The sequence below is a fragment of the Cloeon dipterum genome, chromosome 1 (assembly GCF_949628265.1).
Source record: "Cloeon dipterum chromosome 1, ieCloDipt1.1, whole genome shotgun sequence".
In the NCBI taxonomy this organism is placed as follows: Eukaryota; Metazoa; Arthropoda; class Insecta; order Ephemeroptera; family Baetidae; genus Cloeon; species Cloeon dipterum.
Genome location: NC_088786.1, coordinates 42,649,139 through 42,673,724, shown reverse-complemented (window position 1 = coordinate 42,673,724; position 24,586 = coordinate 42,649,139). Strand labels below are relative to the sequence as shown.

Genomic DNA, 24,586 nt, shown 5'->3' with positions numbered 1-24,586 from the left:
TTAATGTGTTATTTACTAAAATCTCTTTCATTTTGATGGGGTTTTTTCGGTAAATTTCCATCATGAATTAATTTTATTTTAATTTCAGTGACGGAAAGCGAAGCAAAAAATATTTGCTTGAAGGCAAGGACCAAAATCCGAACTCAGAAAACTCCTGGATCTGACTTCTCCTTTCAAAGTGGTTCTGAAGAACATCAGGATGGGGAGCTGTTTACGAGGAGCAGCAAAAAGAATTTGTCGGGTCTTCATACCTCTAGAAAAGTGCGAATGGAACTTTTGCCAACACCCCCACCACTAAAGAAATCAAAAAGAAGAGAAAATCAACTTAAAACAGATTCAAACGCTTTCGCAGGTATAATTTAAGTATATTATGTTAAAAAAATATTTTAAAAAATCTATACGCTCTGTTTTGTAATAATTGCAACTATTTAAATTCATATTATACTTTGCCTTTTAGAGAAAGACGGCGCTTGTCTCTCAGCTGAAGTCGAATTCGAGGAAATGATTATAGAACATGCTCAAAGTCTGGATGATACGCCGCCCAACCCAATACCTACGCCGTCGTCCATTCCAGCACTGTCAAATACAGATATTGATGAAGATGATTGCCCGCCTACCAACAATGAAGCCTGCCATGATAAAGAACCAACTGCTTCACCACAATCAGTCTCTGGTGATCATGGTGGTTTTAATTTGATGACTTTGGACAAGTACTCCAATGAGGGAGTAGTACCCAAGTGTACTACTGAAGGTAGTACACCCCTTTTAATTTATCAACTTATAACTTTATAATATATGAAGTAAATTTTTTAAAATAGGCCCCCTGCTCAATACTATATAGTTCCTGCTGCACCTAAATATCATTTTTAAACGCTTCTATTGTAATTGATGAATAAACAAAATTCGTCCTCAAAAGCTGCTTAAGTACTAAAAAATGATATTTCAGATTATCAGGGTACAGTCCTGAAGAACTTCGAGCTGGTTAAAAACAAACTGGCTTCCAATGGGCTTGCTCTTGAGAGTCTGTTCACCTTGTATGATCAGTTGCGTATCAACCTGTCCAACAACGCGCACGAGGAGAGCACCACCAAGCCTGTTGAAGATGAAAGTTTTGGGCTAGAGCTACCTCTAAAAGGACCAGATGAATTTGACCAATTGGAGAAGAATTTGGAAGATAAATCTTTCTACAAAAAACTGGTAAATATACATGTTAATCCTCAGAATTTAAATTAATGTATTGTTTCCAGGTGAAAGCAACACAAAAACACATCTTGAAAGTAGGCTTGAAACTCTCAGGATCGAAAGAGGCCAAAATCAAAAAGTGTATCGAAGCCACTGTGATGCCATGGTATTTTTCTCCCTCTCTCGTCAAAGTCAGCAGCAAAGCAGGACAAGGCGAAAAAAACATTGTCAAAATTGCTGGCACTCTGTTTGTCAGCATGATTGCTGGTACGTAATTAACTTTCACCATGCCTGTTTTACCTAATGTTTACTGTATTTTGTTTCAGATGCAATCAACGTAGTTGCAAAGGATGGCATCGCCAGTCGAGAATTCGTTGAATGCGTGATGGGAGAATATCTTCGTCGAGTAGGAAGTAAGCTACGCCAAAGTGTTTCTGCGTAAGTGGTTAATCAATTTATAAGTCTACGATCAAGCATTAATTAATTGACATTTCTTAGACCAAAGTCCGTGGACCGGCGTAAAGCTTCTTTTTCTCCGCACAAAAAGACCCCTCTGAAGAAATCAAGCCATGTGAAAAAAGTAAAACCTGTTTCCCTGCTACTGAAGCTCACAACCAGGTACAAAATTTTCAAAAGCTAAAAGTGCCATAAAAAATGTTTACTTTAGCCCAAGCAATGCTTTATGCGCATTATCAGATAATTTTTTATTTCAAATATATCTTTTTTTAGATAATGATATAATATGTTATTTCTAGCCCCTTATCAACACCAACCAAAAAGCGCCATGAGGACTTGGATGCATCTTCCAACCGGACAGAAAATTCTAGCGAGGAGATAGATTCTGAGAGCCATCATGCCAGTGGATCAGAAAATGATGTTTCCTTGAGTGATACGGAGTTGCGCTTTTCTTCTTAATTTGCTTCATTGATAGTGTTTGAAGTTGCCAAAAGATGGTTCCAGCGGGTTAATTTTAATTTCATCGAGTGTTCGCAATTTTGGCCAGCCGGTTTTTGCGGGGGCGGTTAAAACCAAAAGAAACTGAGCAATTTTTGCCAGGCTATAATTGGCATTTTTTAAATTGGTTTAATTTTTAGGCATAGAACGAGCTCAATTAATAATTACGGGAATATTTTAATTTTAATGCAAACAAAATCACGATATTTTCATGAAATATTTTTGAATAAAAAGATTCAAAATCATGATTTTTCAGGTGAAACCATTTTCAACTTTCTTTACATACTTCAACTCAAGGAAACCTTATTTCAGCCAATTCAGCCGGCTAAAAACTGGTTATAACCGGCTTGGTCGAAATTGTTTTAAAAATGCCGGCTTTTTCCGAACACTATTCATCGTAGTCACAGGTTATAATTATGAATCCATCCTGCCAGAGAGCGCTCTTGGCATTAATATCTGATTTCCTTCAATGCGTCTCAAACAATTCTTAAGAGACTGAGGTATTTAAATCTGAATATAAATGAAGACTTTATATTTAAGTAATATGTGAGCCTGCGTTATGGACCTGCCGATGGGACTATTGGAAAAGTAAGCAATAAAAACCATGAAATTGATTTAAAAATTAATGAGATAATTTCATTTTTCGCAAGCCTCATTTTATGTCTAGGTTGGGCGAAATTTGTGCAAGGACCAAGCTAAAGAAAGGCATTTCTGGCTAAGGTCTTTGGGCAAGCTCCGTCCTTTCCCAGACACAAGCCTATAATAGGCCTAGGAGGGCTGCAAGGCCCAGCTGGGCCGCGGGGGGCCGTGCGGTCCCAAGTGGTGTAAAACCCGTCCCACTCGTCTCGACCTAATCCCGTCCCACTCGTCTCGACCAAATCCCGTCCCACTCGTCTCGGCCAAAACTTGACTCGTCCGTCTCGACGGTAATAAAAGACGTCATAAAAGCGGTCAGAATAGAAGTCTCCAGGACCAGTGGACGAGTCACGTCTATGACGTCCAAAGGACGTCTCTTTTCTTGGTGGGCTGCAATGGCCGAACTGGTTATCATTGGCCTCTACCTGATGGCATTCGCGCTCTACTCTGGGACATTTTAGGACTCGTTATAAATGGCAATGAATTTTAAAAATGCCTCCCACGAATAAGAGTTTGTGGCGCAAGCACAGAAAAACAGCGGAAATCGGAACTAAGCGTACGCACTCGCAGATGGGAATTATTATTCAATTGCGAAGCTGCCCACCTACACTACCCTCGCTCACAATCAGTCCTCTGCCAACATTCCTGTCAGACGGACGGACGGCGGTGTCGCTGCTTCCCTCGTACTTTGCAGGTTTTCAAAATTTTCTTTCTTTTTTATTGCTTTGGTGTGCATCTTTCATTCTGAATAATTTTCCTCGAAAAAGGAAATGCTTAGAAAGCTCCAGTCAAAATTTTCTAATATTTTTTTGTTGCGATAAGTTGTCATCTCTGACAATTGGCAGCCAGTATTCGATGCCCTAACTACTCGGCAAATAACTCACTTTGCTTTGATACTCCTGAGAATGTCCTAACAATGCGTATCAAGTTCGTTTCTTGTTGGTAATTTTACATTGCCGCGATGGTTTTTATCCCAGCAACAAATTAGATTTCCTTCAGGATATCTTTGAACAGTCTGTCAATACGCGAATATCCCATTTTTTTGCCGGGGTGTGTCAAGGTTTCATTCGAGAAAGAGTCTAATTCTGGTTTGTTTCTTTCTTCTCGGTTTCAGAAATCCAGCTTTCCCGCTTCGCTTTCGAGCCATGGGTCCCAAAATGAAATGCGCCGCATTCATAATCTTGTATACTCTGTCCGTTGCTGTGGTCACCATCGGATTTTACTATCACCACATCTCCCAATCCAGCCTAGATGATCCGATGGCACGTGTTCTATATAAATTGATAACTTTTGTTTGAGAACAAACAAAAACTAATGAGAGAGAATCATAAAACTGTCTTGAATACTTTTTTCAGCACCAGCTCGACAAATTTGAAGCCGATCACGATCGCGCAGTCAACAATGCTGCTAATCCCGACAGGGCGGTAAGAAAATCAATTTGTTTCCTCGGAAATGTCGTTAAAACTATTTTTCGCAAAGATTCCCGTGGCCACCCTAGTGTTTTTTACGTGCTACTGCCAAATTGATTTTATTAAAATTCGTAGTAGGCACTGGACATTTTTTCCTGGAAAATCTTTAGAGAAGGCAGGAAAAAAATGTTTGTTCCACAGTAAAGAGCCTACTGGCAGACCTCCGAGAGTTAAAAGAAATATTAGAATTAACGTGACGAGTTGACCCTAATATGTTGGTTTTTAAAAATCAAACAGATTGATGTGTTTGTTGTTGAAATAAATTCTCTCTCATTCTGCCCCTTGAACGGTGGGAAAATCCCTAAATGTGCGTTCCGCGTTTGTGTTGGTTTTAAAATAAATGGGGTGATCTAGGAAAGAAGTTTCATCCGAATGCTCTCATTTGTTGCAGGTTTCCATCCGACGACTCGCAACGCAACCAACATTGAAAGAAGTCGTATATATCATTTTTGCTTCTCTCTCAGTCGTCTCCTTTTTCGGGACTATTCTGGCGGTGGTGATTCGTCCAAGTCACTTGGAATATCTTGTGTCTGCTGACTAAGAACCAGTCTGAATTCGGCGGCATCGAAACATATTGGAGAATTTAGTGAATAAAAAAGTAGCGTCCAAGATTTATTGAGTTTCATTCACTCCAAATGCCACCGAATTAATACGCGTGGTTTGGTTTTTTTCCCACGAATTGTTAGCGAATTTTATAGGAGGTAAGGAAACTTCGCTTCACATAATGTTTCAATTTTTATTAATCGGAAATGTAGCAATGACAAAAGAAACGATTGACGGTCCTCAAATGGAGGCATTTAACACTCTCGAGACATTAATAATATTTTGCTGGTCCATTCAATAACAAAACTACTAAAATTTATTGATAATATTTTAATCCTTTGTTAGTAAAAAAGGCAACGAGAGGAATCAGCTAGTGTAGCAACAAACGGAAAAAGGAAATGCGAATTCTCAGAGTTGGGACCGGTTGCTGACGACCGGCGAGGCCACACACAACTCGCCATTTGACGAAAATAGGTCAATTACTTTTCATTTTCCCGCTCGCTGGCGGTCAGCAGCGTGACAATGCGCTTGTTCACTCTCCTCGCGCGGCGGCTTCGCAATTTCAATAGGTGTTAATGAGAAAGTTATAATTTCATCAAGAGCAAATTTTGAGGCTTCTCGCTCACCTGCACCTAGCGACATTCTGCTCTGCTTTGTGCCAAAGTTCGCCAGAGGGTCGACGTGCACTTTTAGTGTTCAAGAGTGCATTACGCAATGTCGGTATGCGATTCTCGACAAGTGCTCGCACGAGTGATTGTTCTGACGCAAATAAATTGTGTTGGTCCGCCATGTGGTTTTCCTTTTATCCTTTAAGTAGAACATGGAACTTTTGATAAACAAAATATTACTCTCGTTTTTTTCAACAAGAAGTGATTTTGATTCTTCCAAAGACAAACTTAAGCAACTGGTTTGCCTGCAAAATTAGATCACACATATTTCGCTCTTCGGAAGAGAAAAATGATTAAAAATAGATATACATTTGCATGGCTCGGGTCCCTTGGTAATGTGTGCATATTATTAAAAAAGAGCCGAATTTGAATATGCTGCACAGAGTTCCCGACTGCATGATTTTTGCTGATACACTACAAATCGCTGGAATTTTGGCGCTTTAATAATTAACATGGAAAAATAATTAGATTTTAAATGGCACTTTTGACGACCAATTTTCGGCAAAAACAATTGGTTCACATTTGAGGACTCGCTTCAGCACTTACGCTTGGTGATGAATGTTAAAAATGCCACCCACGAATTCGAGTTTGTGGCGCATGCACACAGAAAAGCAGATTGGACTTTGCGCGCACGCATACTATTCAATCGCGCGCTGCCCACCGACACGATCCGCGCTATTCTCGTGCCAACATCCCGGCCCGACGGACGCCGGCGCTTCCATCGTTGATTGCAGGTGCTGAGCACTTTTCAAATCGTTTGTCTGTGCACATGTTTCTATGTTTGTTGCTCTCGTCTACAGCTTTCAAGCTGAATAATTTGCCTTGAAACAGGAAACAGGTGACGCATGGAAAGCTCTAGTAAAGGTTTGCAAAACATTTTTTGTTCCAATACGTTATTTCCGAGCACAATTTTTCATCATCCGGCTAGTGTTGATAGGAGTTTGATAGTTTCTCTTCGGTGAAATTACATTTCCATGAGTTCCTCAGAAAACTATATTTACAGTAGCATGTGTCGAGTTGCCTACTCATATAGATAGTTGAATTTAATTCGAGAGAATTGTGTGTTTAATCATCTATTCTTTCTTCTCGGTTTCAGAAATCCAGCTTTGCACGTTTGCGTTTGCGGCCATGGCTCGAATGAGATGCGTCACATGTCTCACCGTCTTGACTCTGGTCGTTGCATTAGTCACAATCGGATTGGTTTGTCTCCTCGTCTTCCAATCCACCCAAAAAGATCCGAGGGTGCGTGATTTTAAGAAATTAATTTATTTCGTTTTGAGAACAAACGTAATATATTGAGATAGAATGATGTTAAAACTTTCTTGTCTGATTTTTACTCTTTACCAGGTCGACAAATTTAAAGTTCATCGTGCGGTGAATTATGCCAGTCCTGGCTCGCTGGTAAGCAGATCATATTCGTTTAATCTGTAGTATAGTTTGCTCGGTAATGTCCATACAACTTTTTAATTTTTCTCGCGGGCAGGTTCCAGTGGTCAACTCTCAAAGTGTCTTCTAGACACGCCTTTTAGCATTTGACTCGTTATTTTCAATCCGTCAATTTAATTTGGTTGATTTCAGCATGATTTTGTATTTTGTCTTGGAAAGAACTATTTTAACTATTCGTTTATGTGCTTGATGTTTTTTCGGGCTTAGTAGCCCATCCATCTACGGAACAAACTAGGCTCTAAAATAATGAAAAAGCAGCTTTACTTCGTACTATGTCATTTTTGGGCGGGAAACTTTGACATGGATTTTTTTGCAACACGTTTTAACCGTATCATCGCGCTATGAGAAGTTTTATCCTAGTCGTGACTTTGTTGTTGACGAGCTTTTTCTTATTCAGATTGACTCAAATAAGGTCTAACTCGATTGTTGCAGGCTTCCGTGTTCCAAAGACACGCGGCACAATCAATAGACAAGCAACATTACTTAATTTTCATTTTGGTTTCTCTCGCACTCATCATCTTCTTCGGCTTTGCGATCGTGATCGCGATTGATCCAAGTTTCTGCAAATGTCTTGTGGCTTCAAACGATGAAGAACGAGTCTAAATTTGGCGGCATCAAATCAATGGAAAATTAAGAAGGGATTAAAAGTAGCGTCAGCAAAATTGTTCGAGTCTCATTCACTCTAATTGACACCAAATGAATACGATAGGGGATGGCGTGTGGATAATTCTATATTTTTATCGCCTTCTCAAGTATCTAAAAGATCTGCATTTATTTTCTAATAGCGAAAAACGGCATAACGTATTTAATAAGTAGTATTGTATTATGCCCTGCGTCAGTGACGCAGGTGGGAAAACCCTGCTGTTAACTTTTTCCATTTTCCCTTAAATTCATTTCCCATTTAATTCCCAACAGTGGGATCCTGTCAAAAAATTATTCGGATCGCAAATCGCAAGCATTGTAAGCACGTGGCTCGCACGTTTCGAGCTGCAAAAATGGATCGATAGCTAGCGTCAGCGAGTTCGCCTGCCGGCTTGCAGATGGCATCAAGAGCCCCTCCGCGCGCGTCTGCTCACTATTCATCTCATCCGACGACATTCATTCATGCCGACTCCTGCGGTGAAGGGCGATTGCTAGGGTCTAGGGCCGTAAATGTTTTTAGACTTTTTTCGGGTGAATTGAACTGTTTATTTATATACAATTCATTCAGATATTTTCTAATCAGAATAGTAGGAAACTATCGAGTGTGTTTTCATCGATAAAACAGGTATTATATTGCACCGATATTTGGAACTTAAATATGAATAAATAAGGAAAAGAAATTTATCATTGATATAATTTCAAATAAACCGCAAAATATTATTCCTTATCTTTTAAATGAAATATCAACGCTATATATGTATCGAAGTTTAGTGAATTTTAATTTTAGAATAAGAATTCTATGAACCGCAAGAGTAAATCTTTAAAATAAATAACTGTAAACTCAACTAACTGCTGTCGAGTAACTATATATTTAACAAAGTCGCGGTTTATCAACAGTGCGGGCTTTTAATTCGTATTGCCGAGAATCGAAAGCATAGACGGTAATTAATTTCCACATCGCGCTCTCGTTGCCATTTTTTGGCACAAATTTTCAAACTCGTCGTTTATCCGCACGTGCTATAAATGTATATGAGTTAACGTGGATCAATTAAAATTAAACTCGATAAAAAATCGTAACAGAAACGAGCAATCCGGTCGTGCGCGGATCAACCTTTTCACAGCAACAATTGAAATAGGCCAGCGCACTGAAAATTTTACTTAAAAATGCAGCTAACATTGTTCTGCTTCACATCCAGAATTAATAATTTGGCAGAGGCATACCGAAGCGCGTGCTTTTGCGGTATCCGCGGCAACAGGTTGTCAGCGGAGCGCAAACGGGATCGATAAGACGAGACGTACATGAGTTTCTGAATGAATTACGTGCAAAACTAATTAAAATTTGATGTTTTCTTCGGGGAGAACAATGTCAATGTTAACATCTGATTGTAAGTCGCTATATAGAATAAATAATTGTTACCTTCACGTGAAAATCCTTTAGTGTTATTTTAGCGGTAGCCAAACCATATCGAGTGCATTTAAAGACATCTTAAAAGAACAGTTTTTCAATAAATATTCAACTCATGTCTCACTTCTCTGTAACAATTCTGTTCCTATTTGAATTTAGTTGTCAGGATATGACAATGTGTATCAATCGATAGTAAATAGGGCTGTGAATTTCAGATGTTTTTTGTTTTGCCAAAATATTCGACTATTTTCAGACTGTTTCTAAGAACAAACTAGTCGTTATTGGGTGGTTTTATTTTTAATTGCATTTTTTTAAAATCTTCATAAAAATTCACGTTTAACTTCTGTATTGTATAGTACTTTTCATATTAAGAAATTCCTCTTTTCATTCTTATGTGGTTTCCCATTAATTTGAAAATTTTAAATGATCTTAAAAATGAATGTAGCAGTTTTTAGGAAAATCTGTGTATCATGCCAGTCCGAATTCTCTGCCACGCACCAGTCGAATAGCTGTCGGAGCATCCGCAGCCACCGAAATTCGCCTCCTTGACAGCCTACAAAGCATACCAGTGGTGCGAGAGAAACACGGAGGAGGCCTATTTATTATCAAAGAGTCGCGGTTGTCATGTCAAACGTCCGATTCAAGGTGGATAAAATATACGTTTAGAGATCAGGCACGTGGATCGAAACGCATATCATAATTTCTCGCATATATACGTATCAGCTCTAGATTTACACGCGCACAGAAATCAAGTGAAATCTGATATATTAAATTAATTAAATTGATCAGTTTCCCTTCCTCAGAGACAGATTACGAGGGGTTAATCGAGCTGTCGAAACAATTCATTTAGTTGAGAGGAAAAATTTAAATTTTGGGACCTTGCTTCACATGCGCATCACTTGTAACAACAAATAGAACTGCACATTTAATTTTCGTTTTCCCACCAACCCACACACCTGATGCTATTGCCAATATTATTACAATCGAGGTTGATTATTGCATGAATCCGTTCGGGAAAGTATAGACTTCGTGAGAAATGACCAGCAAAAGGGTCGTTTTTTTAAAAAAAAAATATTTTCTATAGTATCCCGATCAGTCGAAAAGAGCAAGAATATTAATTGCGAAACTCTCCACCGTAAAATCTGCTAAAAGCAGTGTGCCAAGTGTGCAAAGGGTTGGCGGCGGCGGCGGCGGCAGTGATGTGACGGAGCAGCAGCACGCAGACTCACTCACATCGCGAACGCATCAGCCACTTGCAGTTAATCTCACTGCAGCTGCCAGCCACCTCGCATCGCAACAAATACAAATATTGGTGAGTCACTTTTTAAACATATACTCGTCCAAATTGCATGGTCCAATTAATGCAAATATGCTCGATTGCAGTCCGGTTCAGAGAATCAACTTTTAAAATTGTTTGCAGAAAAATGGTCGAACTGATTACCTTGGGCCTCTACCTGATGGCATGCGTGCTCTTCTTCGGATCTCTTGCTGTGCTCTACGCGACCGTTTTTTGCACGTGAAACGCGTGCCTCACAGCGAGTACATGCATGTTCGTTCCTATTTGAGAACAATTTCTTCGAAATCAATGAATCCTTAACTAGTTCAAGGATTCACCAAAATATTTTTCAATTTTCCACCTGGTTTCCACCCACTTCGATCCCCCTTTATTTAGAGTGCATGGCAAAATCTTTTTAAAATAATTTGTTCAAAACAAACTCATGTTGTCAATAGTGGCAAATAGAAACCGCATCGATTGTTCAAAAGAGAAACACCATTTACTATTTTCCCAATTTTCGAACTTTTACGAACTTTCACATCGCTAAGCAATTATGTCACGGTCCGGTTCCTGAAGGATGATCGCGTTAATTCACTTTTTGTATCACTTCGAGTTTTAATTAGTTCTATTTGTTCCGTGTGCAGTTGGTCGGAATCACCAACTTTGCCGCTTTGCAAACGAAATAGCCGCTGAAGAAGACTAACAAGTGCGTGAGAGGGAGCAGAAATTGCACTCATGCAAATGCGCAACACTCAAACACTCGGTCGAGTTCCAAGTTGCCGTGTCCTTGCGATTTTTTTACCTGCCTGCCCACTCAAGATTTCCTAGAATACGTCCTCAGCCTCATTTCAAGCACATATTCGTACGCATTGAAGCTGGAAATTATGCGAGTGAAAACGGGAGTGACTTGCCAAGGCGTTTTGGCTTTGTCATACTTTATTTGTGTATGTATCCGTACGTATTTAGTTGTTTAAAGGGTAAATGCTTGTTTCCAATGCATGAACTGATCCCTTGTAGCACCGTAAAAGCTCAGAAAAAAGTGGCTCCAAAGTTAGCATGATAATAGAATAGAATACATATTTATTTAACGCCGACGGCGTACAACTATTTCCAGCATTTGTATGAATAGAATATCTCGATAACTTGGAACGATCTTTACAATTTGGTTTTTTCCAATCGGTATTTAACATAGCAGGTGTATCATAGACTTTAGGAACAATATTTTGCTTTTTAATTTTCATATTATTTGCAAACTTGTCAAAAGCTTCAGTACAAGATCGTGAGAATTTTTATTTTAACTCTTTTTCAAATAAATATGTCTGTACGAGTTCATAAACCAATCTAGAACGCATTCTATTATCAAGGCCGAGGGCCTTTTTGGAAAATCTAGATTAGCATGACAACGGTCTCCGGCCTTAATTTGAAATCCAGTTTATTTCACAACAAAGGTTTCATACGCTGTTGGACACATCTCGACCACGAGGAATCAAAATCTGGCTAGAAAATGCGTAAATATTGGAAATTTTTTGAAATTTTAACAATGCAAAGATGCAAAGTCGTTTTTTGACCATTGCAAATTGTATAGAACAAATTTCTTATCGGCCAACTGCCATTTGCGTCCAAAAATCCGAATGATTTTCGACTGTCTCGCCCTGCATCGATCCACTCACTGTAAGAGTTCATACTAAATGGCTCGAACGAAAATTTAATCGCAAATCTGCCCGCACCCGTGATGCCGTTGCACACAATTAATGAATCTTCTCTCCAGATAGTGGATTTTGACAAGCAGGCATTGTTATCAGTTAATAGCCAATTAATTTCATACCATTCGTCAAATTGAAATTACACAAGAAAATCTTTTAATTTTTACTTCCAGACACCCAGCCTCCTTACTTTTTACGAGAGAGCCTCAAGGAAACTATGATGGAGAACCCGATAATCTACTGCGTCATGATTTTCGTTATTTTGGGACTCTTGGTCGGGCTTCCCTACTTCTTAAGTGGCCTGGGGCACAAGTCCTCGAAGGTTAGTTTTCGCAGCGACTAATCGCCACTGCGATAGAGATACCAATCCCGAATTACTAATGACTTTGCCTACATTTAAATATGTTTTTTATCTTTATCTATAAACTAAAGAAACGAGTGAATCTGATTCCATTTTATTTTAGTTTCCTGAACACGGACTCGAGGATGCTGGCGATGAGTCGGCGTGGAGCACCACGGCTCTTCCACCGACACCTGACACCTGTTGATCAGGTATAAGGCAACACCACTTATTTTCTCAAATCAAAATGTTTAAAAAATTGAGATTAGAAAATGAGATAAATTGGTCTCGAAATTTGTTTCAGGGACCACTCTATTTCGAAATTGAATGAACGACCGGGTTGTAGTGAGACGTGCACGCAAAAAGGCTGCAAGATGAATAAGCAGACATGTCCATTAATATAGATGTTATTTTGTGAATTGATTTGGTCACGATTGACAAAGGAAATTAAATTTGGTGGCCGTGTTGCCCTTGCGGAGGAGCTACACGCGTCTTTGGCAAAATGCCAATTTTGGGGCGGTCGAACCAAACATCTTTTGCGAGGATAGGGAATTTGAAAAAATTTGGTGTCTAAAAAATAATGTGTTCGATTAATGTAGTAGTGGTCCACGCTGACCGAATTCGTATGGGTCGATGGTCAAGATCATCTCAATTAAGTAGTCAAGTTTTCGAAAAACGGGGAACCAAAATTGAAATTTTTGTGACAGCCTAAATGTTGCTCATTTAAAGGAAAATAACATTGCAGCCGAATATGAAAAAATGTGCTATTTCGAACCCGAAAAACTAACTGCTTAAAGGCCAGAAAATTTGTAGTTCTGCGTGTTGCATGTCATGTAAAATACACATTATTTGTTGCCACGTTTCAATAGGTCATGTGGGTATTCGGCAAAGTCTAAATTTTGCAGCTGGAGCATCCAATGCGAATACATTTCCGCTGAAAGTTCCGGCTTGAAAATTTGCATCCTGTAATTACTAATCGAACCATTATTCAGATAAATATACAGTATTTGTCGTTTGCAACCAATAAATTAGAATTAGAGCTGTGAATTTTAGACGATCGACTATTTTTTCTAAGCTTCAGTTCATTATTGCGGGACTATCAAATGAGCACATTATAAAGCTATTTAAACCACATTTAAAATCACCTAAAACCGTATAAATTTGCCAAAACTGTCTAAAATTGCAAAAAAACGTCTAAATAGTTAAGTTTGGCACGCAAAATTTTCCAAGAACATAATTTTTTATGCCGTGTAAAATATTCATAACAAAATTCGAACACTGATGGGATAAAACACAGTGAAACGACACCGAACATGACAATTTTTGGGCGTTCCATCGCAATCTGACCCTCAGGGCAATGTCAGGGTAAGAACCTGATGGTCGTAATCAACCTTTGGTGGTTAAATTTCGATCCTTACATATTGCGTTGAAGTAAACAGGACACGGAAAAATTGATTTTTTTTTTTAAAATGACGGGCACATTTCCTAATTAAATGTCACTCTCCGGAGAGCGGCGGATTCGATCCGGGTTTCAAAAATTTCAACTTTGATTGCCACAAAACTAACATTCTGAAAATTTGTTTTTCTTGCACAGAATTTCACCGGCAGCAATTTGACTGTGCCCCGGAAATAATAAAATTGTATATCGATTACTAAAATGCACAGCCCTAATTATAATCAGCGATTATTTTTTCAATATTTGCTTGAATGTAATTTTTTCGTAAGCCGTGGATCTAAATAAATGTTCTATTCTTTGTAGAGTTAGCGTACCCAGCGCAGACCTTTGTTGCAGAATTTAGAGTTTAACTTTAATCACCGAACGCAGATTAGTTTGTTGATTTTTCTGAAAATGATCTGGCATCCCAAAAACAAAAATTATCATTCCTGCGGTGCTGGAATGTGACAGTTTTAAGCCAATTAATCAGATTATTTCTTTTTCGTCACTATTTTGGTGATAACGATTCGTCCAAGATTCTTGGAATATCTTGTGTCTGCTGAGAAGCGAATAAAAAAAGCGTCAACTAGATTGTTTGAGTCTCATTCACTGCAAATGTGACGATTGGGATTTTTCACACCAACGCTCTCAGTTCAGTCGTTCCGTTGCCCCGCGTCAGCACATATATGTACATATTTAATCTCGACACAACTCGCCATTTGGCGAAAGTAGGTCAATTACTTTTCATTTTCCCGCTCGCTGGCGGTCAGCAGCGTGACAATGCGCTTGTTCACTCTCCTCGCGCGGCGGCTTCGCAATTTCAATAGGTGTTAATGAGAAAATTATAATTTCATCAAGAGCAAATTTTGAGGCTTCTCGCTCACCTGCACCTAGCGACATTCTGCTCTGCTTTTGTGCCAAAGTTCGTCAGAGGGTCGGCGTGCACTTCAAAAGTTCAAGAGTATTACGCAATGTCGGTATGCGATTCTCGACAAGTGCTCGCACGAGTGATTGTTCTGAGAGTGTAATATGTATAAATAAATCGTGTTTCGATGAAAAAACCCAGCCACCTTCCTTTTATTTTTTAAGTAGGAACATGGAATTTTCGAAAAACGATCTTTAAACTAAAATCAGTTCAGCCAATCACCGTAGAATCGTGAAAAACTATTTCTGAACTAAAAAAATATTTTCCGACGTTTCTGAAGCGCAGCGGAAGCGCTTAAAATTAAATTAACTACGAAGGTATACGGTGGCGCCATCTGTTGGCGGTTCCGGATAAGACATATGATTAAAAGATATATATGGTAATTTGGGCAAATTTAAAAAAAGCCGAATTTCGTTATGGTGCCGGCAGTGCCGGAATGTGGCCGCTTTATTAATTTACATAGAACATTTTAGGTCTCGTTAGGCCGTCAAGTGCCTAATGGATGTGTCAACAACCACCAAGGTTTCGTTCCATTGCATGATTCGTGGAAGATTATTTTACTGCTTTTTTTCTTGCTAAAAATGAAAACGGCATTAAGTATATTTAAGAAGTAGTTTATGCGCTCAAAAGTTGATTTGTATCACAACCTTTGCAAGCACGTGGCTCGCTCGCGCGCTTTCAAGACGCAAAAATCGATCAATAGCAAAGCTAGCGTCAGCGAGTTCGCCCGCCGGCTTGCAGATGGCGGCGACAACACCGACGCGTCACCGCGTGTCTGCGCAACGAACACTGCATGGCGCATGGCTTACTCGTCATCTGACGACATTCAAATTCATGCCGACTGCTGCGAAGAAGGGCCTAGTGCTGTCCATTTTTTTTTTTTGCAAAAAGTACGGCTTTTGTCGTGTGAAATAAACAGGTTTTTTACACTCAATTCATTTAGATATTTACTGATCAAAATAGTACTTTGAAAAATTAATTAAATTATTTGGTCCATATTTCGTTAAAAAAATATTGCACCGATATTTCGAAATAAAATTAAAAAAAAAAATAAAAATGATCATTGATACAATTTCCAGAAAACTAAGCAAAATATTTGCAAAAATGGAAGTATTTTTTCTCTCTTTAAAATGAATAAAATTAGATACATATTCTATAAAAATAAACAATTGGAAACGCAGAATTTATCTGTTGTGCTGTGCTGCATATAGCAACAATACCATTAAAAACCCTTGTTTTGTAACGAACAATTTGGATGCTAATGATAAAATATTTTAATTCAATTTTGAAACAAAAATTCTTAAAATCAAGGGTATAAGACGACCAATTGCCCCACGAGAATTGGAGAGGCAGAGAGCGGCGGCACGAAGCAAATTGAAGAGCGAGCCATCACGCAGCGTTGTTGTCATGGCAATCTGTCGGGGTGGAGCTCGTAATCACACAAACAGGTGATACACTTTAAACAACACGGTTAGTTGAGAGAAAATTGCCAGAGCGTCGGCTGCATATCGATTTTCGTACTCAAAACTGACTTTGACAAAGCAATTATAGCAAGCGTTACATGTATTTGACATTTTTTTAGAACAAATGCATTTTTCCAATTACTGACTGGCACGTGGAAACCGGTTCTCACAGGCCCACTCACTGTCAGTTTTAAAATGAGTAATTCTTCAAGCTCAGCCAAGCAACGATGGAAATTTTATTTACGAAGCGTGGCGGTTGTCAAGAATCTGCAGCAACAGGTGGATCAAATACGTTTAGAAGGCAGACACGATGCAATTTTCTCTCGCCTTAATTCATAATTTCATAACTGGGAATTAAATTTATTAGTTTCCCTTCGTCAAAGACAAATTATGACGTGTCGAATTATCACCTCGTTGAGAGTAAAAATTTAAATTTTTTAATCACTCGTATATTTAATTTCCAACTAACCGCAAACCCACGCATATGGCATGCTTCTGCTTCCGATGATGCTATTTCCAATAATTACAGTCGAACTGGATTTGCAATTGATCGGGAAAATTAGACCTCAGCAAGGGTCATTTTTAAAAATGCTACCGCGTATCGCACATCTCGTTTCCCGGTCAATTAAAAAGAGCGAGAAAATTAATTGCGAAACCCGACTCGTGGCATGCAAATTGCAAATCTACCTCGATCGTAATATTTTCTAAAAGCAGCAGTGTGCAAAGGGTTGGCGGTGCGGCGGCGGCGGCAGTGATGTGATGGAGCACGCAGACTCGCTCGCACCGCGGTCCATCGGCGGCGAGTTAATCTCACTGCAGCTGCCAGCCACCTCGCATCGCAACACGCACACACATTGGTAAATCACAGTAATATTCTAATATTTGTAAAAGTGCTGGAGGGCACAAGTTGCATAGGCCCTTAGTTTTCGAAGCCGCCAACAGTTGGCGCCACCATATACTTTAGTAAGAAAATTTATTTCAAAACACTTCCGCTGCGATTTCAGACTCAATCATATCACCATGTGAATTCTTCATTTAATTTCTTTCTTTTGATGTGCTGAAAACCAAAATCAGTGCAGCCATTCGCCATAGAAACGTCAGAAAATATTTTATATTTAAATCGATTTTAGTTTCCAGAACGCCAAAAGAAAGCACATATTAAGCGAAGAATGCATAATTAGCAGGATTGAGTCTGACACCGCAACGGAAGTGCCTTAAAACTAAAAATTTAATACGGAATTATACGGTGGTTCCAACTGCTGGCGGCTTCGAACACCAAGAGCTGGTGAAATAATACACATATTATGCTCATTAGCAATCCGGTTTAAAGGATATTTACTTTTAAAATTGTTTGCAGACTGCAATGGCCGAACTGGTTGTCGTTGGCCTCTACCTGATGGCATTCGTGCTCTACGTCGGGTCTCTCGCCGTGCTCTACGCGACCGTTTTTTGCCTGTGAAACGCACGTCCCACAGTGAGTACACGCATGTTCGTTCCTATTCGAGAATAATTACTTCGAAATCAATTAATCTTTAAAAATTTCAAATTTTTACCAAAATATTTATCAATTTTCCACCTTTTTTTAATAATTACCGCGAGTCACGCCCCCTTGTAAAGATCCAGCGACAAATAGGTAAAAATTGCCCTCGATTTTCGTTTTTTTTACGAATGAAAACTATGCATTTTAGTATACAATTAACAATTTTAGAATCGATTATAAAAACTTGCACATCCCTCTATATCAATTACGGCACGGCCTAGTTCCTGCGATGAAGGACGAATTAAACTGACTCTTTTGTCACTTGGAGATTTCATTAGCTTTATTAGTTCTGTGTGCAGTTGGTCGGAATCAAACGTATGCCGCTTTTCAAACGACATGCAGTCGCACAAAAGCTGATAAACAAGCGCGCGTGAGAGGGAGCAGAAAACGCACAGCTAATGCACTCACTCACAATCAGTCGAGGTCATTTTCCCGGTTTTCTCCGCGACATTTTTCGCCTTATTCCTCAGGTAACAAATCGAGACTTAATTGAAACGGCATTAACTATATTTGTCGTGTTCTTGCTGCACTTTTTATTGCCTCTTGGCTTCATTTCACCTGAATCACTTTTAATATATACCATAAATTGATTAATTAGAGAAAATGCATTCTGACTTTGAATTTAAAATTTATTTCTTTGGAGATATCTTAATCATAAGATCTCATATGAATAAGATATTAATCTCAGATGAAAAACTCATTCATTAAACGAGCCTGCACTACAAAATGACTAAATTAAAAGCCGCATCCACGAATTTTACTGAAACTATGATACAAACCGATTTCCCAAAATGCCTCTAATATAATTAAAAAGCAGTACGTCAGGGAATGGAAAACCCGAGTTGTTTTTAATTCTGGCATTAAATTCGGTAGAGAGAAATAGGTTGCAGGTGATGCAGTCCGTGTTTAGTGAAATGGCACTTCTAGCCTTCAGAATAATTCTTTTCGTGCTTCTCATTGTCACTGGTTTGACCAAATATCTTAAATTTATAGTTAATACATTCAAAAATCCAGTGATTCAGTGCGCAAGATCTTCCACAAAATCAACAATAAAAAAGACAACTATACTACGAGCAAAGTGAGGCCTACGACCACCACCCAAACTCCTAACCCCTTTTGCCGAAACTGCAATAAAATTATGAGGGTAGGTTATTTTGAAACATTGATAGTTAATTGTTTATGTTTCCAATTTCAAAGAATTTCCTCGATTGTACTATTCCAGAGCCGCAGATGGTGAGTAAATTATTTTGAAAGTATAGAGTTGCATCTGTTTATTAATGCATTGATTATAGATTTTATTATTGTGAAGCGAGCTAAATTATTATCCGCAAGAGAGATTTTTTTGTCCAAGTTGAGATATCTGCAATGTAAAATTCTCGCTATACATCGTAAAACTTTTTTATTTTAAACGCAACTTTGGATTTAGTAGAAAAGTTATGTAGGTGAAAGTTTAAACGTCACCTTTTCCGGCATTAAAAGATGTTTATTCTCACTTATTTACAAAATAGTCGGTAGTAAAACATACTTCCATTCTTTCCAACATTACTGATGTCATCAAATTATTTGATTGCAAAGTGCGAAGCATTTTAAAGCATCTGTGTCACTATACTAATGTATATTTACTGTTTATTTAAAATATTCTAACAAACAAATTAGTCGACAGAGATGATTTCAATCCAGATTGTGTGTCACATTTTTTTACCTGAACTCTGAATGCGGAAAAATGAGTTGTGCTGAAAAGAAGCTCGGTGGCAAACGTGAAAGCATCATGCTCAATTGCTCATTCTGTTATGCAAATGAGCTCTGCACAGTTTCTATGCAGACTTATTTACTCTCTCGCTTCGCAACACGTCAACTTAGGTAGGTTCTCGAGCGTCCGACATGGAGGCAATCGTCCTGCGTGTCCTTCTAGCCTGCAAAATATTCGATGACACTCAGGTCCGGAAGGAAGTCAATGCACTTTTGAGAAATATCCAAGATTGCGACTGGCACCTGTCCAGAGCTGAGAAAATACGGAAAGAAAACAATTTCGGAGCATTTTACTCATATGTGCACTTCGGTCGGCGATAAATTGTAAAAATCCCTGCCACGAACTCGCGAGTTTGTTGCGCACGCACAGAAAACCGATTGGGAATAGGGACTCTATGCGCACGCACTCGCAAATGAGAATTATTAATCTATTGCCCGCCAACACGATGCGCGCTCAGTCTTGTGCCGACATCCCTGCCCGACGGACGGACGGACGGTCGGACGGACGGAGTCGCTGCTTCCCTCATATTTTGCAGGTTCTGACCTATTTTCCAGAGTTTCTCCTATTTTTACTGCGCAGATGTTTCTTTGTTTTTTATTCCATCTTTCACTATTGATAATTTGCCTTAAAAAAGGAAATAACATAAAAAGCTCCAGTAATTTTTTTGCAATAAGTGTTTGTCTCTGACATTGGGCAGCCAGTCCAGTACTCGATCCACAATAACTACTCAGAAAAAAACTCCTTTTGCTTTGACTCTCCTTCCGTTAACAATTCGAACCACAAAGTGTTGAAATTATTAAGTTTTTAATAGAATAATCTTTTCTTATTGGCAAATTTCGCTGTGTAAACCAGCAAAGAAATTCGACTTCCTTCAGGACATCCAAAAGATGTACTTTTGAACAGTTTCTGTCAATACGCGGATAACCGTTTCTTGCGGGAATGCGTTAATGTTTGTTTTTGCCAGCCGGTATCTAAATCTGATTTGTTGGTTTCTTCTTGGTTTCAGAAATCCAGCTTTCCCGCTTCGCTTTCGAGCCATGGGTCCCAAAATGAAATGCGCCACATTAATATTCTTATATGCCCTGTCCATTGCTGTGGTCACCGTCGGAGTGTGTCATCTCACCTGTCAACTCGCCCAAAATGATCCGATGGTACTTGCTCTTTTCAATATATTGTTTGAGAACAAATGTAAAATAATGAGATAGAATCATAAAACTGTCTTTTGTATTTTTTTTCAGCCCCAGCTCGCAAAAATCAAAGCTGATTGCGCAGTCAAAAATGCTACAGACCTCGACCGCTGGGTGGTAAGCAAATCATATTTCATCTAGAAATGTCGTTACAACTTTGATTGCACTGATCGCCCCAAAGTGTTTCATTTATTTATTTTTTATTTTTATTTTTGACACGACTCTGTGATACATTTTATTTTAAAGCTCGGTATTTTTATATTTTGTTAGGAATTTATTCATGTTGTGTCTCAGGCCAAGTCCGACCATTGAATATTGTATTGGTACAATGGCTGCGTGCAATAGAAAAAATCTTTCAAGACCAACCTCATTATAGTATTGAATTTCTAAAAAAAACAATGTCGGCGTTTTATCAAAGAGATTTGATAACTGTCACAAGCCACGCACTTTTCAAACTTGGAATACGCCTAAGCATGATCGTCAAATACGCAACTAATTCCTGAAAAGATAATTCCGCGACAAAGTTTATCCAAGAGGAAAAATCACTCACGCGTAGCGAACAATACCATTTACAGAAATAGCGTTTTTCCGGAGCTGATGGCGAGCTAACGAGCTGGCTAATAAAAGCAATATATCTGCTGAATAATTACTCCGCTTGAGCTTTGAATTAACACTGCTGTTGCTGTGTCCGCCGAGCCGGCAACACGCGCATGGTTGCTGGATGAGGATTAATTGAAAATACGGGCCAGACTGCTGCGATGCTCCTTCCATGTTTAGAGAAGTCGTAGGCGTGTGTGTTGGTTTCAAAAAGCGGCACATATAGCGCACTGAACAGTTATTCCTGGAAAAACCAATAGACAAGATGTTGAAATTATCTAAAAAAATGTTAAATGTCGTGTGTTGTAGTTGGAAAACATTCTTTCTTATCCTGCCGCTGAAAATGTTTGTTTGAACGATGGGAATTGTGTGTTACGTGTTTGTGAATAAAAAAGTTTTTCAAAATGTTCTCAATTGTTGCAGGTTTACTCCATCCGCCGACTCGCAACACAATCAGCGTTGCAGCAAGTCCTAATGAGCATTTCTGCTTCTCTCGCAGTCGTCTCCTTCCTCGGGACACTTTTGGTGGTAACGCTTTTTCCAGGTTACGTGAAATACCTTGTGCGTCTGCAGAGTAAGAACCAGCCTGCTTAATTCGGCGGCATCAAAATATTGGAAAATCATAAGTAGTGAATAAAAGTAGCGTCAGCAAGATTGTTTGAGTTTCATTCACTTTAATTGACACCAAATGAATATGATATAGGGGATGTCGTGTGGTTAATTTTTTTATCGCCTTTTCAAGTACCTAAAAGATGTGTCAACAATCACCAAAGGTACAATTCTTGGAAGAACGTAAACGACATACAGTATATTTAAGTATTACTTGCTAAAAAGTTAATTCAGATCAAAACCATTGAAAGCACGTGGCTCGCACAAATCGATCGATTAGCGTGTGTTCTCCTTCTGGCGCCTGCAGATGCATATCCCTGAGAAATTACGGCATGGTCTATTTTTATCACTTCGAGTTTTAATTAGTTCTATTTGTTCCGTGTGCAGTTGGTCGGAATCACCAACTTTGCCGCTTTTCAAACAAAATAGCCGCTGAAGAAGACTAACAAGTGCGTGAGAGGGAGCAGAAATCGCACTCATGCAAATGCGCAACACTCACTCGCTCACTCACTCACTCGAGTTCCAAGTTGCCGTTTCCTTGCGATATTTTTTTGCCTACCTGGCCTCCACTCAAGATTTGCTCTTTTCATGAACTTACATTGAAGCTAGAAATTATGCAAGTGCTGAGAACGGGTGTGACTTGCAGAACATTTTCTACGGCTTTTCCTTAGTATCTAAAATGAACGAAATGTTAATTAGACACCAAAGGTGTACGATGCACATACTAATTAAATCACACATCATTGTTCGTTTTCGCTTTGGTGGCTCGGCAGTGCAAATTTTTCTTCGAGGAAATGGTGGAAATTGAATAAAATATCACAGAATTTGCACTCACAGTCCTCAATCGCGCAGAAATGATAGGTACATTTTTTATAAATCAAATAGTTTAAACCGTGACTCATGAAGAACAAAAATGCCCTATTTTCCTATTTCAAAAAATTTCCTCGATGGTAAACAAAAATATTGGAATCGTATGAATTATGTCTGGTTAATTATTCATTTATCGTGGAATTTATTATTGTCGTCAGTTTTGTGAGTATTAATTCTTTTGCGAGAGCAATACAAATGTTAAAATCTACGCTCTAATGATATGTCACAATACAATAAATCATCGTTACCTTTTTATTTAAAAAAATAACGTATTATTTTATTTAGTGGCTGGCAGAGCCAAAACATAGATATTAAATAGTGTTGTCGATGAATGGAGGCCAAATCAATTTCAAGGATTATAAATCTAATTGTATAATATATGGGTCAATTCTTTCTCTCAGCTAAAATCAAACTGACCATTTTACCATGTTTTTCCTCGAATGGCCGATATTTATTGCTAAAGAATGCAATTAATGAGATCCGAGGAAGCTGATATATAATTAGTCGAGAATAGGTATTTTCCATTTTATCACAAGCCACTTACTGTAAAGGCAGACATGGACTGAAACGATCGAAGCTTTGGTCTATTCAGTCCATTGCATTTTAGTGCCGCGCCGCTGCTAATTAGCACCTCGCGACTGCGCATCAATTCAAGAATTTACAATTAGATGAAAAAAGCTGATGGTGATATTCCGCACGATATGATTTTTCCTCTGCTCTATTCACACGACACGCCATAAGCGGATATTTAAGTCCATACTGCATACTTGTATGTGATAGACTCATTGCCACGACTGTAAAATTGATTTTCCCGCTCACTTACGCATAAAAATACTGACTGTCCATCCTGCATTGATTTCCACGCAGAATGTATTAACATTTTCTTCCATTTTGCAAGTCTGAATTATCCTGCTGCGCGTGCGTTTATTTATTTCTTAATTTGATCATTAATTTTGTTTACTAGGGAACAGAGAACGCATCACCAACACTAATCTTTTTATTGTTAAGCTTGAGTTTAGCGGAAAAGTCATCTTTTAAAACATAGTTGTACTTGCTTGTATATAATGTTGGTTCCAAGTCATGAGAGAAAATACCAAATTTTATCTCCTATGCCTTCAAAATCTGATCACATGTATTTTGCTCTCGCAGAGAAGAGAATATAGCTCGAGTCCCTAGGTAATTATGTAGGGCAAATTTCGCTATGTTCATAATTGATTTTTGCAAGAGTAAGCACTAATATTGGATTCTAGGCGTTTGATTATGTTCCATTTTTTTTATATAAATAACAGAAAAATGATTGGCATCTTTGACTGATTTTCGGCATTAAACAATTTCGGAGCACATTACTCATTTGGTGATGAAATTTTAAAAAATATGACTTACGAATTCGAGTTTGTCGCGCACGCACAGAAAACCGAGTGGAAATAGGGACCGATGCGCACGCACTCGCAGATGAGAATTATTAATCGATTGCGAGGCGAGCTTCCCGCCAACACGAACCGCGCGCTCATTCTTGTGCCGATATCCCTGCCTACGGACAGACAAACGGTGTTGCAGCTTCCCTCGTTGTTTGCAGGTTTTCAATTTTCTTCTATTTTTGACTGTGTGCATGTTTCTTTGTTTTTTATTGCATCTTTCATTCGGAATAATTTGTCTTGAAAATGCTCCCGTCAAAATTTGTAATTTTGTTATCGTCATCTCTGCCGTAGGGCAGCCAGTATTCAATCCCAAAACTACTCAGAAAATATTTCCCTTTGCTTTGACACTCCTGAGAATGCCTTAACAATGCGAGCCAACGGGCTGCCGTGTGTTCAAAGTATCCAGTATTTAATAGAATAATCGTTTTTTTTTTTGACAATTTTCGCTGTGCATCCCAGCAAGAAATTAGATGTCCTTCAGGATATCCAAAAGATACACTTCTGAACAGCCTATGTCAAAACGCGGAA

At 38.7% G+C, this 24,586-nt stretch overlaps 1 protein-coding gene across 1 annotated transcript; it reads left to right on the top strand.

Annotated features, from left to right (window-relative positions):
* Positions 1–95: 95 nt before the first annotated feature.
* LOC135948388 (uncharacterized) lies at positions 96–2,741 on the top strand. The gene is made up of 7 exons (XM_065497620.1): positions 96–352; positions 458–751; positions 947–1,197; positions 1,248–1,449; positions 1,509–1,620; positions 1,681–1,800; positions 1,938–2,741. The coding sequence occupies exons 1-7, from the start codon at positions 268–270 to the stop codon at positions 2,095–2,097; spliced, it is 1,224 nt and encodes a 407-aa protein (XP_065353692.1). The 5' UTR covers positions 96–267; the 3' UTR covers positions 2,098–2,741.
* The last annotated feature ends 21,845 nt before the right edge of the window (positions 2,742–24,586 follow it).